The sequence below is a fragment of the Vombatus ursinus genome, unplaced genomic scaffold (genome assembly GCF_900497805.2).
Source record: "Vombatus ursinus unplaced genomic scaffold, bare-nosed wombat genome assembly UNPS02014786.1, whole genome shotgun sequence".
Lineage (NCBI taxonomy): Eukaryota > Metazoa > Chordata > Mammalia > Diprotodontia > Vombatidae > Vombatus > Vombatus ursinus.
Window position 1 is genome coordinate 12,044,404 of NW_020954564.1, and position 15,598 is coordinate 12,060,001.

General features: G+C 37.2%; 1 protein-coding gene across 3 annotated transcripts in view; it reads left to right on the forward strand.

Moving 5' to 3' along the window:
- The window catches only part of LOC114047174 (rab GTPase-activating protein 1), a 218,109-nt gene that overhangs the window by 12,113 nt on the left and 190,398 nt on the right, over window positions 1–15,598 (forward strand). For 2 of the 3 annotated variants that reach the window (XM_027867964.1, XM_027867966.1), the window contains exon 2: window positions 10,356–10,555. In XM_027867964.1, coding sequence (XP_027723765.1) covers window positions 10,406–10,555 — 150 coding nt within the window. In that variant the 5' untranslated portion in view covers window positions 10,356–10,405. Of the gene's footprint in view, window positions 1–8,080; window positions 8,102–10,355; window positions 10,556–15,598 lie in introns of those variants that run through there. The other variant, XM_027867965.1, reaches the window with a different exon arrangement.

Consider the following 15,598-nt stretch of genomic DNA (forward strand, 5'->3'; position numbering starts at 1 on the left):
TTGGCTGCCTCTGAGCTGTTATTAATCATAATCATTATCCAGTTTAATGACTGGCATTTCTTTAGAATTTAAAATTTTATGACATTTTATAGACATAAATTTACGGTAACCCTTCAAAGTAAACAGTGCAGAAAGGTACCCCCATTTCATAAGGAGAAAACTGAGACTAACAAGAAGTGTAGTAACTTGCCCCCAAGGTCACACAGCTAGTAACAGAAGTAATCTCAATCTCATGCTTTTTCCACTGTACCACACTAATTATTCCATGAAATAGCTAAATTGTATCTATTCTCCTCAAGAATATAAGCAAACTAGTTTTTTAATGCTGTGATGTAGAATCACAGAATTTTCAAGCTGGAAGAGACTTTAAAGGTCGTAATATTAACCATTCAGTCTCCAAACATTTCTTAAAGTACCAGGCACTGTGCTAACTGCTGAGAATAGAAACACAGAAATAAACCATCCCTCTTCCTCATGGAGTTTCCTTTTTTAAAAAAAAAAAATTCTGACTTGAATCAACACCAATAAGATGAGCATTTCTATACATAAAGCAAAACAGAGAAAGACGATCAATATTAGAATCACAAACTCTATTATGAACAACTTGCTTTTTTCTAACAAATTCACTCTGTTATCTCTAAAGATATCTTGCTTTTCTGTGTTTCTTACTCACCTTTGTTTTGTTCTTATTTATGCATCTTTTTACATGTTTCAATGACCCTCTTATTTTTTCCCCTTTTTTTGGTAACCCTGTTGCTAGCGTCCCAGCTCCCCATTTCAAATACCCTTCCAACATCCCTCACCAAATTGAAAGTAAGAAAAATAAAATCATGATATTAGATATGTATTGACCATGTGCAAAAACATATGATTCCTTTCTCCTTTGAATTTGTCACCTTTCTATCTGGAGTTGGATAACATTCCCTTTCTAGTCTTTTGCGATTGTGGTTGGTCATTACATTGATCACAGTTCTTAAATCTTATAGAGTTTTTTTTTCCCCTTTACAGTATATTACCTGTGTCCTTTCTCACTTCACTCTGTCAGTTTATACAGTTTTTCCCAGGTTTCTTTGAATCAAAGCCCTTTCATAATTTCTTTATGCTAAATTTGTAATGCCATATATATGCCAAATATATAATGTAAAAATGTATATTTAATGAAATATTACGTTGTGTTCATATGCCCTAATTTGCTTTCCCAACTGATTCCCAACCCTCCTCCCCCATTTTCCAATTCTTTGTCACTACCAGAAGAACTGCTATAAGTATTGTTCTGTATATAGGCCCCTTTCCTCTTTAATCTCTTTCAATTATAGGTCTAGTAGTGGTATCACTGAGTCAAAGAGTACACAGAGTTTAGTCGTTTTTGGGTGGTTCTAAAATGCTTTCCAGAATGATTGGATCAGTTCGCAAAAGGAGTTAAAACGGCAGTGGAGGAAACATACATGTATATACAGAATTCATACAGAATGAATCCAAGGTTGTTTTGGGTAGGGGAGTAATCAAGAAAGGCATCATGTAGATAATGGCACTTGAACTGAATCTCAAAGGAAACTAGAGATTCCAAAAGTTGAAGATGAAGAAACAATGAATTCTGGGTAGGGAGTTAGTAAATACCAAAGCCTAAAAACAAGCTGTGGAACACTGTATGTGCAGAACATTGGAACAGTTCAGTGTGGCTAGATCACAGCAGAGGTAGAGGAGGGGAATGTATAAGAAGGCTGGGAAAGTAAAAAGGGTGAGATTGTGAAAAGATTTAAATGTCAGACATCATTCCTTATCTCGCTTGCAGGATCTGCTCAGGTGCCACCCCACATTCACACTTACCTGTTTCTCCAACTATTAGTGGCCTTTCCTTTCTCAAATATTCCTAGAACATTTTGTTTTGTTTCTTATTTCCCTCCCACTTGTATTATATTTACATACATTTTTGAGGGCAGAGGCTATTTAGTTTTTGTGTTTGCACCCTTAAAATCTTGTTCATAGTGGGCACTGAATGTTGTTTGTTTTGTTTTTAATTGAATTGAGAAAACTGATGCCCAGAGAGGTGAAATGGTTGTCTAGGATCACAAGGTTGGTAGCAGTGGTGCTCCTGAAATCCAGGTCTTGTTGAATCCCTGTCCACTGCAATTTCTACTACTCAGGATGTTGTAGTTTGGAGTCTTCTGCAGTTCACCAGATGTAGAGTAGCAGATTGGATAGCAGAGAATTAAGTAAATCATAAAATTTTGAGCTAACAGGGACCTTAGACCATCTAGTTCAGTTATCTGTCTTATAATTATTGCAGACCTTTCTACCTTTGAGTAGAATTCTACCCAATTATAAGCATGCATGGAAACTGGGTACCTTTTCATGTGTAATGTTTTTGGGTTTGGCTTAAAGCTTAGAAACTTCACTGTTTTATCTTTTACTCTAAAGAGCCTCACTTAAATCCAGTTCATTTGTAAATCAAGGCATCACTTTGCTACTGTCCTTGGTTCTCTTCAAGAGCAAAGGACAAACAATCACAACACTCTAAAGAGCCTATTATTTGACTGTGAATCTTTTGCTTTGAAAAGTCTTACTTATATTTCCTGTAGTTTGGAATTTTCATTTAAAAAAAAATCTTCCTGGACACTTAAGGCACATTTCTTTTTAGTTTTACTGAAGAAGGGGAGCTGTTCAAGAACAAAACTTTGAATTTAGCATTACAAGAGGGAGGCATTATGGTATAGGAAAAGGATAGCTTTAATTCAATGATAATGGGTTCAGATCCCAACTTTGACAATAGTCACCTATGTGACCTTCAGTAAGTAATTTCTGGGCCTCAGTTTCCTTGTCTATAAAACGAAGGGGTTGGGGCAGATCCCCATGCCCAGACTTTTGCTTGGGGACACATAAATAGAATGTGTATATGCATCATGATGAAGTGGAAAGAATATTTTTGTTGTTCACTTGTTTCTGACTGTTTGTGACCCCATGGATCATGGCATGCCAGGCCCTTCTATCCTCCACTACCTCTTGAAGTCTGTTCCAATTCATGTTCATTTTTTCCATGATACTATCTATCCATCTTGTCTTCTGCGGTCCCATTTCCCTTTTGCCTTCAGTCTTTCCCAACATCAAGGTCTTTTCCAATGAGTCCCATCTTCTCATTATGCCAAAGTATTTAAACTTCAGCTTCAGTATTTTACTTCCCAGTGAAAAACCTGAATTAATTTCTTTAAGTGTTGACTAATATGATTTCCTTGCTGTGCAAAGGACTCTCAAAAGTCTTCTCTAGCACAATAGTTTGAAAGCATTGATTCTACAGTGCTCAGCTTTTCTAATAGTCCAACTCTCACAGTCGTACATTGCTTCTGGAAAAACCATAGCTTTGACTATATGGACCTTGGTCGGCAAGGTGATATATCTCTGCTTTTTAGTATGCTGTCCAGATTTGCCATGGCTTTCCTTCCAAGGAGCAAGTGTCTTTTAATTTCATGGATGTGGTCACTGTCTGTCTTGATCTTTGAGCCCAAGAATATAAAATCTGACACTGCTTCCATTTCTTCTCCCTCTATTTGCCAGGATGTGATGGGACCAGTTGTCAAGTTCTTAGCGGTTTTTTGTTTTTTGTTTTGTTTTTATGTTAAGCTTCAAGCCAGCTTTTACATGCTCCTCTTTCACCCTCATCAAGAGGCTTTTTAATTCTTCACTTTCTGCCAACAAAATGTTATCATCTCCATATCTGAGAGTGTTGATGTTTCTTCTGGCAAACTTGATTCCAGCTTTTGATTCATTCAGCTTAGCATTTTACATGATGTACTCTGTATATAAGTTAAATAAATAAGGTAACGATATATTGTTGTACTCCTTTTCCAGTCTTAAACCAGTCAGTTGTTCCACGTTCAGTTCTGTTGCTTATTGGCCCACATACAGGTTCCTCAGGAGACGAGATGACCTGTCACTTCCATCTCTTTGAAGACTTGCCATATTTTGTTGTGATCCACACAGTCAAAGGCTTTAGTGTAGTCAGGGAAACAGAAATAGATGTTTTTCTGGAACTCCTTTGCTTTCTCTATAATTCTGCAGATGATGGCAATTTGGTCTGTGGTTTCTCTACCTTTTTGAAAAACCAGCGTGCTCTTCTGATAATTCTCAGTTCACATGTTGCTGAAGGCTAGCTTGCAGAATCTTAAGCATAACCTTGCTGGCATGTGAAGTGAGCACAGTAGTTCAATAATTTGAACATTTTTTGGCATTGTCCTGGGAAATGAATTGATATTTCCCAATCCAGTGGCCACTGTTTGTGTTTCCAAATTTGCTGGCATGTTGAGTGCAGCACTTGAATTGCATCATCTTTTAGGGTTTTAAATAACTCAGCTGGAATCCTATCACTTCCTTTGCCTCATTGTTAGCAATGCTTCATAAAGCCCACTTGACTTCATTCTCCAAGATATTTAGGTCTAGGTCAGTATTATTGCTAATAAAAGGGGGCAGGATGAAGAGAGCAGCATGATGTACTGGATTGATTACAAATTTGTGATCCTTTGACTTAGAATCCCAAGAGATCTCATAAAAAACTTGAAGTTGGAAGATCTGAGTTTGAAGCTGTTCTCCTCGCTCCCTCCCCATCCCCACCCTTGTAGCAGTATGATCTTAGGTAGATCTTCTCACCTCCCTTAGCCTCAGTTTCTTCATTTCTAAAATGAAGATAAGAGATTCGCTGGCTACCTTATAGGGTTATTGTGTGGAAAGCATGTCATGAACTGGCAGGTGTAATAGTTTCAATAAGAACTAAATTGTTAGATATTTGTAAAAGAAAACATTAAGAGAGTGACTAAATTTTATGTGAACTTTGTGTTTGTAGTTACCTTCAGTTGAACCAAAGATTTCTTATGCCCACAATGATGTTATCTTTCTGATTTTTCTTGTGTTTAAATGGAAGCATTTGGTTGGATAGTCATCAGAAAACTAAAATGAAACCTTCCTTTCATCTTAGTCAAGAAATTCAAAGGAACTAACCCTCAGATTCAGAGAAAGCTATGTGCATTGTTCATAATTAGAGGTGGTGGAAAGGAATTTATTTCACGAAAGAAGGGGGGATTTTCTATTAAGATCTTTAGATTTTATCCGACCCTTCCAAGGGAAAGACTTTACAAGAGATGTAAGCTTCAGGGACGAAAAAGATGTTGACTACTTTAGTGGAGTTTTGATATATGTTTTTCTTGTTCAGTTTAAAGGATGAGTATCCCCAAGCCATAACCAGTTCTAGGTTTCTTCCTTTTTGTCTCTTCAGATTCCACAAATAACCTTAACTGCACTTATTTTTTTGGTTGAGCAGAAAGGATGTGAAGATGGAGAGAATAAGGTGTAGGGAAGCCTCTGCCAAAGAAAACCATAGGCAGCTTTGTAATCCTTTTAAGGCTATGGCACAGTTCTGAACTTAATGGAAAAAAAAAACTGGGAAAAGCATTCATCATTCCCCTACCTCATTGTACCCTTCTCTTTTTCTCATCACCATACCCCCAAACATTTATATGTGTACACACACATAAACAGAATGTGAGTGTGCATGAGGAGGTGGCGTAATATAGTGAAATGAACACTAGGCAAGGAGTCAGGAGATCTGGGTTCAAGTTTCACCTCTGCCACTAGCTATTGTCACCCTGGGCAAGTCACATTACCTCCTTGCACCCTGATTTCTTCATTTTTAAGATGGAGATTAGACTAGATGCTCTCTAAGGTTCCTTCCAGATATAAGACTCTGATTCTGACATTATCACGTGCTGACAATGTGTAACCTTGCAACAAATCATTGTTATCTCCTTAGGATCACTAATGGCCCTTCCTCGCTTGTAGTTCACATGCCTATATGTACTAGTCACTCTCAGTCCTACTGTACTCTTTGGACTTTGACAAAAAGATATAAGGAAATCAAGGCTGTTTTGACAAGCCAGGACCTGAAGACAACACTGATTTGTCCTGACATACTGGTTAGAAGAGAGTGCCTTATATCCATTTGTCAGCTATATTCAACTCAATTGATGGTTATCAACAAGATCTCTTTCAATTCAGTTAAGATACACACACATACACATATATAATATACATATATGTAAAACATTATTTAATTAGTACCAGTTCCTTAGAATACTAGACATTATATCTACAAATTATTTTCCATTCATTTCTTCCCCATACTTATTTATTTCAGTGCGTCCACTACAAATTTCCAAATGGTAGTTGTGTCAATGGAGAAAAGGGGCTGTATGTGAAAGATGTCGTGAAGGTAGAAATGGCAGTATTTGGCAACTGATTGATATGTAGAGTGGTTAGACCAAGGTAATGCCAAGGTTATAAACTTGGGAGACTAGAAGGATAGTGGTGTCTTCTACTCATGTGGCTACCACTCTATTCCATGCCCATATCACCTCTGTCCTGGACTGTTATAATAATTTCCTTTTTTAAGAAATAGAGTTTCATTTTTATCTTTTGTTTTTACATCATCTGCTTACCCTCAGCCATCCCTTATAATGAATTTTTTACATGGAAGAAAGATTCAGCAAAACTAATCAGCATACCGGGAAAAAAAAATGGCTGGTGTTAAATGCAGTGCTCCACACCCATGGATCCTGACTTCTTTAAAGGATTTAGTAGAGGTTTTTTTCATATATGTCTTCTTTGGGTCCAAGCTTGGTCATTGTAATTTCTCAATGTTCAGCTTTAGTTGTTTTGTTTCTATTATTGTTTTTATTTACATATTTTTTCCTGGTTCTACTTGTTTCACTTTTCAGCAGTTTATGTCTTTTCATGCTTCTTTGTATTCATTTTCATAATTTCTTTTAGCACATTAATATTCCATTAAGTTTATACAACACATTTTGTTTAGCCATTCCTAATTAGTATTCAACTATTTGTTTCTGTTCTTCACTACCACAAAAACCATAATTTTGAATTATTCAAAAAAAGTGACTAAAAATATCCGACTCTTTTACCCAGAGATTCTACTGCTAGGCGTATACCCAAGGAGATCATAGTTTTTGTTTCGTGTTTTTTAAAAAGGCCCTATATGTAGGAAAACATTTTTAGTAGGACTTTTAGTAGTAACAAACCTAAGTGTAATGCTTATTTATTGGGGAATGGCCAAACAAACTGTGATACATGAATGTAATAGAATATTGTTCTGTTGCAAGAGATGACAACTATTATGAATACAAAGAAACATGGAAAACCTTACATAACCTGATGCAAAATGGAGTAAGCAGAGCCAAGAAAACAATATATGCAGTGACTACAACAATATAAATTGAAAGAACAACCATGACCAAAAAAAATCAAAGATGAATGTTGCAAAATTGCAAAGCATACCCATGTCCCCATAGAAGGTATATAAGAAGATACTTCTCTCCACTCGTTTGTAGGGGGCAAATGTGTGGAATATTGCATATATTGTCATATTTTATTCAGTGTATTGATTAGTTTTGCTGGTTTCTTTTTTCTTTTCCCTCTTTTTTTCTTTAAAAATTTATTATTATGTAGAATCGCTCTCTGGGAAAGGGGCAGGGGAGATGGAAAATTTAGGTGATGTAAATAAGATATCAGCATATTTTAAAGTGATATCATAAATATTTGGGTGTTTCTTTTTATGGTTTATATCCTTGGTCAATATGCCTAGCAGTGGAATCTCTAACAAAGAGTTTGGACATTTTAATTGCTTTCTTTGCCTAATTTCAAATTCAGTAGTCTTTTAATTGGTCTACTGACCTCATCTCCCCCTTTCTGTTCGATCTTCCACATAGATGACTAATTGGTATTCTTAAATTATAAGTCATAGTGTCACTCCCTCTTCAAAAAATTCTAGTGACTCCCTATTAAGAATAAGAATAATAACTACAGTAATAGCTAACATTTACATAGCACTTACTGTGTGCCAGATACTCAATTGTTGTCTCATTTGATCCTCCTAACAACCCTGGGAGGTCGATGCTATTATTATCCCCATTTTACAGATGAAGAAACTGAGGTTAAATGACTTTCCCTGGGTCACACAGATAGCAAGTAGTTGAGACAATATTTGAACTCGGGACTTCCTGACTTCCTGCCCAGCACTCCATCCACTGCACCATAATTATCTCTGGTATGAAGTATAATCTCATCTGTTTGGCTTTTAAGACCTTTTTTAAACTGGCCCTGGGCCTCCTTTCCAGCCTTATTATTCAATACCCCTTCCTTCTTGCTAATCTTCACATACAACATACCACCTCTCAAGTCTGATTTTCTACCAGCTTTTTCTCATCCCTGAAATGTGTTCCCTCCCCATCTCCACCTCATAGAATCCCTTGTTTCTTCCAAAACTCAGCTCATGTGCCGAATTCTACATGAAGCCTTTTCTGATCCTCCCTAGTTGTTTGTGTCCTCCCTTCCTATTATCTTGCATTTTATTTGGGTACACTTATATATGCACATAAAGTCTCCCCCCATAGAATCGAAGCTCCTTGATGAAAGGACTTCCATGCTTGCTTTTGTAGAGCCTAGCTTAGGGCTTAACAGAGTAGGCCTTCAATAATTCATTGTTGATTGATTAGTTGCTAGTTTGGCAACCAGATTGAGAAGTTTTCACAAAGTACATTTCAGTATTTCTTAAGATTAGTCATTTCAACAAAGGTAGATACTCCCTTTGTAGATGGGTCTACCTTTTGAGATGGGCTTCATGATCTGAAGTATCCATAAAGATTCATCACTTTCATCTGAAGAACACCTCCAGATTTAGCTAGGCTTGTCCTCAGAAAAGACATATTCTCTTGATGGACTCATGTTCAAATACTTTCTAGATAGACATAGGGTCCACCAAAGCTCATACTTCGTTGTCAAATCCTGAAAAACCTCAGGGGCATCTCCATGATAAAATGAAGCATTGGACTAGAACTTCAGTAATACAAAACATTCCAGGGGGGTAATGAGGAAGGAAGGTGGAGGTGGGAATCAGTTTATAAAGAAGGAAGGTGGAGGTGGGAATCAGTTTATAAATTGATAGGGTAAATAAGTTCCTTTTCATAAGTTACACACATCTTCTTACTTTTTGTTTGGAAATGTGTTCTAGAAATATTTTATCATAGTTTTGGAGCTAGAAATGACCTTGCTAGTTATTTAGTTCAACCCCTTCATTTTGCACATAAGAAAATGAGGCCTCGAGAGGTTAACTTGCCCAAGGTCACACAACTAGCAAATGACAGAGCTGTTATTTGAACCCATGTTCTCTAACTCTATACCAAGCTATCTCTTTCTGAAAAACATCCCATATTGAATTAAATTCCAAGAAACTAATGGGTTGGGAGTTTGTGTTATGAATACACTTGCTATTTATCAAAATAACCCCAGGCTCCAAAACCTATGGATATTCTCCTTTTGTGTTTATCTCTTTTGGTTTTAACATGAAATTGTGGTTCAGTTCCCATTTCCTCTATTTCAAAGAAAAGTGTAAGTTTCTTGTGAATATCAAGCTTCAGTTTGACTATGGAAAACATTGTGGATATGTGGAGTATATATTTTAAATCTAGTGACTTTTGTTAATCAGCATTTTTAGAAATTAGGATATAGATTTTTAAAATTTTATTTTATTTTCAGTTAGCAAGAATCTTATTTTTTTCCATCCCACCTTCCCTTCATTGGGGAAAAAAAAAGAGGAATAACAAAACTTTTGCATCAAATATGCAGTAAAGCAAAACAAATTCCCACATTGGCCATGTCCAAAAAATGTATGTCTTATTCTTCATCTTGAGTCCATCCACCTCTCTTTTCTGGGGATGGTTAGCATACTTCATCATGAGTCCTTTAAAATCAAAGTTGGTCACTGTATCAATTTCAGTTCTTTAGTTTTTCAGAATTGTTTATCTTTATGATGTTGTTATTGAATAAGAAGCAGAATAAGAAGAATTCTGTGTCTTATGCACAGAGCCAGAAAATAGAATTTACAGCCTATGCCCAATGAATTATCCTAGATAGGCAGAGCTCTCCCAAATGGATTATACATTTTTTTAAAGTCCAAAATATTGGGACACTGAATAACAACATTGTTTTCATTATCAAGAATAGTGAATTCATTATTCTAACCAAGCAGTGATAGCCCTGGAAAATTGTTTTTTAAAGAAGGCATATATTGCTTTTAAGAATTTCCTAATGTGCTTTATAGATATCAATGCAGTATTAGTTATAGGAAAGAAGTAGAATGGCAAATATGAAACAAAATTTGAATAAAAATCATTGGACATCATGTTTGTTGGTGTCAGATTAGTTATACAGTTAGAATTTTATTTTTTTAATTGATGGCTTCTTGGGGCATCAAATTTTTGGTAGACTTCTATATGAGGATCTTTATGATTTTTGTTTTTCAGGAGTTTTAAAAATATTTAATCATTCATGAGTTGAGCTTCCTTCTTGAGTCATGGATGACAAGGCCTCTGTTGGGAAAATCAGTGTCTCCTCAGACTCGGTATCAACTCTTAACAGTGAAGATTTTGTCTTGGTTTCCAGGCAAGGGGATGAAACACCATCTACAAATAATGGTAGTGATGATGAGAAAACAGGACTGAAGGTAAGAATTCTTACCCTGAGTTTATTATGCTTTCCTCTAAGTGAAACTTACACTTGGCCATTTGACTTGAAAACATTGAAATTGATTTCTTTTGTCAGTAAGTTTCTTTTCCATGTAAGTGGATTTGACAGAATTTGTATTTGATTAAAGAGTTTCCTTATTGATCTTTTTCTGCTTAATACTATAGTAGTCATAACTGTTTATCAAAATCACTTGTTGCAAGATAAACATTTGTGTTATCTTAGCATTTTTGTGACTTCTATGATGATAGTAGCTCATGTTTATGTGGTGTTTTACAGGTTTGACAGTGGTTTCCTCCCACAAACCATTTATTTACCATTTTTCTTTATAATTAAGTAGAAATTATTCCTCCTGCCCCCTATATTACTTTTACCACCACCACCAATTTACACAAGGAAATTGAGGTTCAAGAAGCTAATGGTTTATGAGGGCCAGTCAGCTGGTCAGTAGAGGAACAGATACTACAATCTAGGTCTTCCATATACCACACCCAGCATTCTATTCAGATCAAGCTGCACTGCTGTACATGAAGAAGATTTTGGAGGAAAGTACTTATTTGGGGGGGGGCCTAATATGTCTTATATAAGGGTAGTGCCAGGCCGGCAGCACTGTTTATTAAATTAAGTTTTAGTATTACCAAAACAACTTTAAATATCAGAACTTTTGACCACTTATATTTGCTTTCTCTTTGCCACACAACAATTCCTTTTCTCACACACCATTGTCATCTTGCTTCTTAGGGTTACAAAGAGTGGCAGTTGTGTTAACCATGATGTGTTCATGGATAGAGTTGGAAGAGACATCAGATGTCATCTAAGTCCACTCCTTGTGTTACAGATAAAGAAACTGAGGCCCAGAAAGGTGAAGTGACTTGCCAGAGTCACACTGCTAATAAGTAACACAGGCAGGATTTGAACACATGTCCTCTGCTCTCAGATGTAGCTGTCTTTTGCCATTCTTATGACCATCAAAAAAGAACTTTCCTCCCAAGTGTCAACACCTTGTCTCTCCGGTTTCTTTTATTTGAAAGTTTCTTTTTAAGAAACACAGTACTTGAGGAAGCATAGTACAATACCTTATTGAGCTGAATTTATTAAATTCAGGCAGATAGAGCACTGGGCCTAGCGTCAGGAAGACCTGAGCTTAAATCTGGTCTCAGATACTTACTAACTATGTCACCTTAGGCAAGATACTTTACTTCTGTTTGCCTTATTCTCCAACTATAAAATGGGGGAAATAATAGCACCTGCCTCCCAGGATTGTTGTGGGTATCAAATGAGATATTTGTAAAGCACTTAGCACAGTCCCAGGCACTATATAAATGTTGTTGTTGTTATTATTATTAAGGTTGGAAATATCACATATGATCATTTTAATTTGTTGCCCTTCCCCAACTAAGAAGTATCTTATAGATAGTCAGTCAGTAAACATTTATTAAGCACCTACCATGTGCCAGGCACTATGCTAAGTGCTGGGGAAACAAAAATAGGCAAAAGACAGTCCCTTCCTTCAAGGAGCTCACAAGCTAATGAGGAAAGACAATAAGCAAATAAATATGTACAAATAAGTTGTATACAAGATAAATAAAAATAATTAAGAGAAAGAGCTAGAATTAAGAGGGGTTAGGAAAAGGCTGCCTATAGAAGATAGGACTTTAGCTGGGACTTAAAGGAAGCCAGTAAGAGATTAGGAGGGAGAGCATCACAGGCATGGGAGACAGCCAGAAAAAAGATTCAGAGCCTAGAAATGGAATATCTTGTTCTAAGAACATCAAGGAGGCCAGTTTCACTGGATCAAAGAGTACATAGTGAGGAGTAAGATGTAAAAAGACTGAAAAGGTAGAAGGGGGCTAGGTTATGAAGGGCTTATAATACCAAACAGAGAATTTTATATTTGATCCTGGGGTCACTAGGGAGCCACTAGAGTTTATTGAGTAGGGGAGTGACATAGTCAGACCTGCCCTTTAGAAAAATCATTTTGGTGGCTGAATGGAGGATGGATTAGAGTGGGGAAAAATTTGAAGTGGGCACATCCACTATCAGGCTTTTGCAGTAGTCTAGGAGTGAGGTGATGAGGGCCTGTACCAGAGTGATGGCAGTGTCAGAGAAGAGGAGGAGGCATATTCAGAAGATGTTGCAGCGGAGAAATCAACAGGCCTTGGCAATAGCTTGGTTATGAGAGGTAAGAAATGGCCAAAGATGTCACCTTAGGTGTGAGACTGAGAGACTGGTTGTATGATGTCACCCTCTACTGTAATAGGGAAAGTAGGAGGTGAGGAGAGTTTAGAGAGAAAGATAATGAGTTCAGTTTGGGACGTGTTGAGTTTGAGATGTCTGCTTGATAGCTAGTTCAGATGTCTGAAAGGTAGTTGGAGTTGTGAGATTGGAGGTCAGCAGAGAAGTTGGAGCAGTATAGGTAGATGTGAGAATCATCATAAAGATGATAATTAAATTCTTGGAAACTGATGAGATAACCAAGTGAAGTAGTAAGAGGGAAGAGAGAAGAGGGCCCAGGACAGAACCTCTGGGGTTTTTAACCCATGGTTAGAGGGTGTGATCTGGATGAGGATCCAGCAGAGGAGACTGAAAAGGAGCAGTCAGGTGATAGGAGGAGAAGTGATGTCTTAAAAACCAAGGGAGAAGAGAGTATCAAAGAGGAGAGAGTGATCAGCAATGCCAGCAGCTTCAGAGAGGTCTCAGATTATGACGATTGAGAAAAGACCATTGGACTTGGTAATTTCGTTGGTAACTTAGGAGAGAGTAGTTTCAGTGGAATGATGAAGTTGAAAGCCCGATTGTAAGGGGTTAAAAAGAGAGTGAGGGGAGAGAAATTGTATTGCACACAGTGTTTTCAAGAAGTTTAGCCATAGGGGCAGTTAGGGGGCACAGTGGATAGAGCTCCAGCCTTGGAGTCAGAAGGACCTGATTTCAAATCTGGCCTCAGACACTTAACATTCACTTGTGTGACCCTGGGCAAGTCACTTAACCCTGATTGCCTCACCAAAAAAAAAAAGAAGAAGAAGAAGTAGTAGTTTAGCCATAAAGAGCAAAAGAGATAGAGGACAATAACAGGGATGGAAGGATCAAGTGAGGGTTATTTTCCCCCCGTAGGAAGGGGGAGACATATTTGTTTGCAGTAATTAAGGAGCTAGTAGACAGGGAGAGATTAAAAATAAGTGATAGAGTAGGGATAACAGAGGAGGAAATCTATTGGGAGAGTCTGGATGGAATGGGATCACTAGAGCAGGTAAAGAGGTTAAGGAGGAAGGCCACTTCTCACATGAGACAAGGGTAAATGAGGAAATAGTGGCAGAAGGCATATAAGTGATAGGAGAAGAAGAGGGGAGAAGAGAAAGCTCGTAACAAATGGCCTCAGCTTTTTTTCTGAAGATATGAGACAGGGTTCTCAGCTGAGAGTGGTTTAAAAACAGAGGAAAAAGTTTGGAAGAGCTGCCGTGGAGAGTTGGAATAGTGAGTTGATGAGGGAAAGGTATCATAGGATTGCCTAGCAGCAGTGAGGTCCCAGTTGAGATTGTGTAACATAAATTTGTAGTGGACCCAGTCAGAATGATTATTTGATTTTCCTCTTCTTCGTTCAGCAGCTCATGTGTAGGAGTAAAGGCTTGTAGTGTATTTTATGTGAATGCCAAATATTTTTGAATGGATCTATATCTTTAGCATGTACAAAGTGGATTCTACAAATTTTAGGGCTCAGATCAAAGCCCCCAACATGAGGTCTTGTCTTTGTATCCCCTTTATCTTTCTGCACATATGCAAGTAGTGTGGTGATTGTGGCAATATTGTTATTATTAGCAGGGCCAGAAACTTTTGTGAGACAAAATTTAAGGAGAGGCATAAGAGAACTTATGTCATTTACTTGCTATGGCCAGAATTGTTGTGAAGAAGGTAAAGGCACTTTAGAGTACTAAATAAATGTAAGCAGTGGTTATTAACAACTTGTCAAAGCCTCACTTTCTTTATCTGTAAAATGAGGCTAATGAAACATACGCTCCATATTTCATAAGGTAATTATGAGAAAAATGCTTTGTATATCTCAGAGTTATTTGTGTGATGTTTTTATTATTTTTAAGAGGCAGAGACATAATGGCGTGGCAGTAGTACTACCAACCTCTTCCCCTTTCTGTTTCATAGGGTTGTGATGAGGATTAGATTACTATCTATACAAGTATTTTGGGCTTAGAGAGCATTCTGAAATCTGCTGGTTCAATTTAGTTGAATTTCAAGTTTAGTTTAATTCATCAGAATTCATTCCTCAGGAAGATAGTCTCTACCCCCTCTTCAGAGTTCTGGCTGTGTAGTCTAGTGAGGGCTTCCTGTTTCGGGGGTTGTTACTACTAAAAATTTAAATAATTTCTTCTTTTACAGGGCATTTTGCCAGCCCATATCAGGAATGGAGATACTCCTTCAAATGAGGGTGAAAAAAGCAACAGTCTAAGAGAATACTGTCTCAGTGATCTCTTTATGTCCCTTGCCCTTAAAATTAAGCTACCAGCTGCTGGTGATTCCTAGGAGACTAAAGTCTGTTAGAGAATATTAATGTCCTCCACTCAGTACATCCTGAGTTTTCTGTCCTGAGTTGTTAAAGAGATTTGTTAGTCGTAAGGGAGTTCTCCAAGCTTTATGAAAATAGAGAAACAGGAATAGAAGTCAACTCCTCCCACCTGGAAATGCCTAAATCAGCATTTCCCAACCTGTTCCCAAACTCTTTATGTTTAGCCTAAAATGGCTAGGGATTCAGTTCTGGCAAAAATTTTCCCTCTAAATATGAAATTATGTTCTTTTCTAACTTTGGACTTGTGATCTCATTAGTGTGGGTACTTCTTTCACCAGTACAAATTTAGTGCCTCTAAATTATTTTGTCCAAGTAAATCTTCTGTGAAGGATCTACCCAAAGTGCTGTATGTCTTTTAGTTCTTTCAATATTTTGTGGGTCAATACACAAGCTATCTATTTATTATTCCCTCCCTGTCCCATTTCCTTTACCAGCCTCCATGTGCTTGAT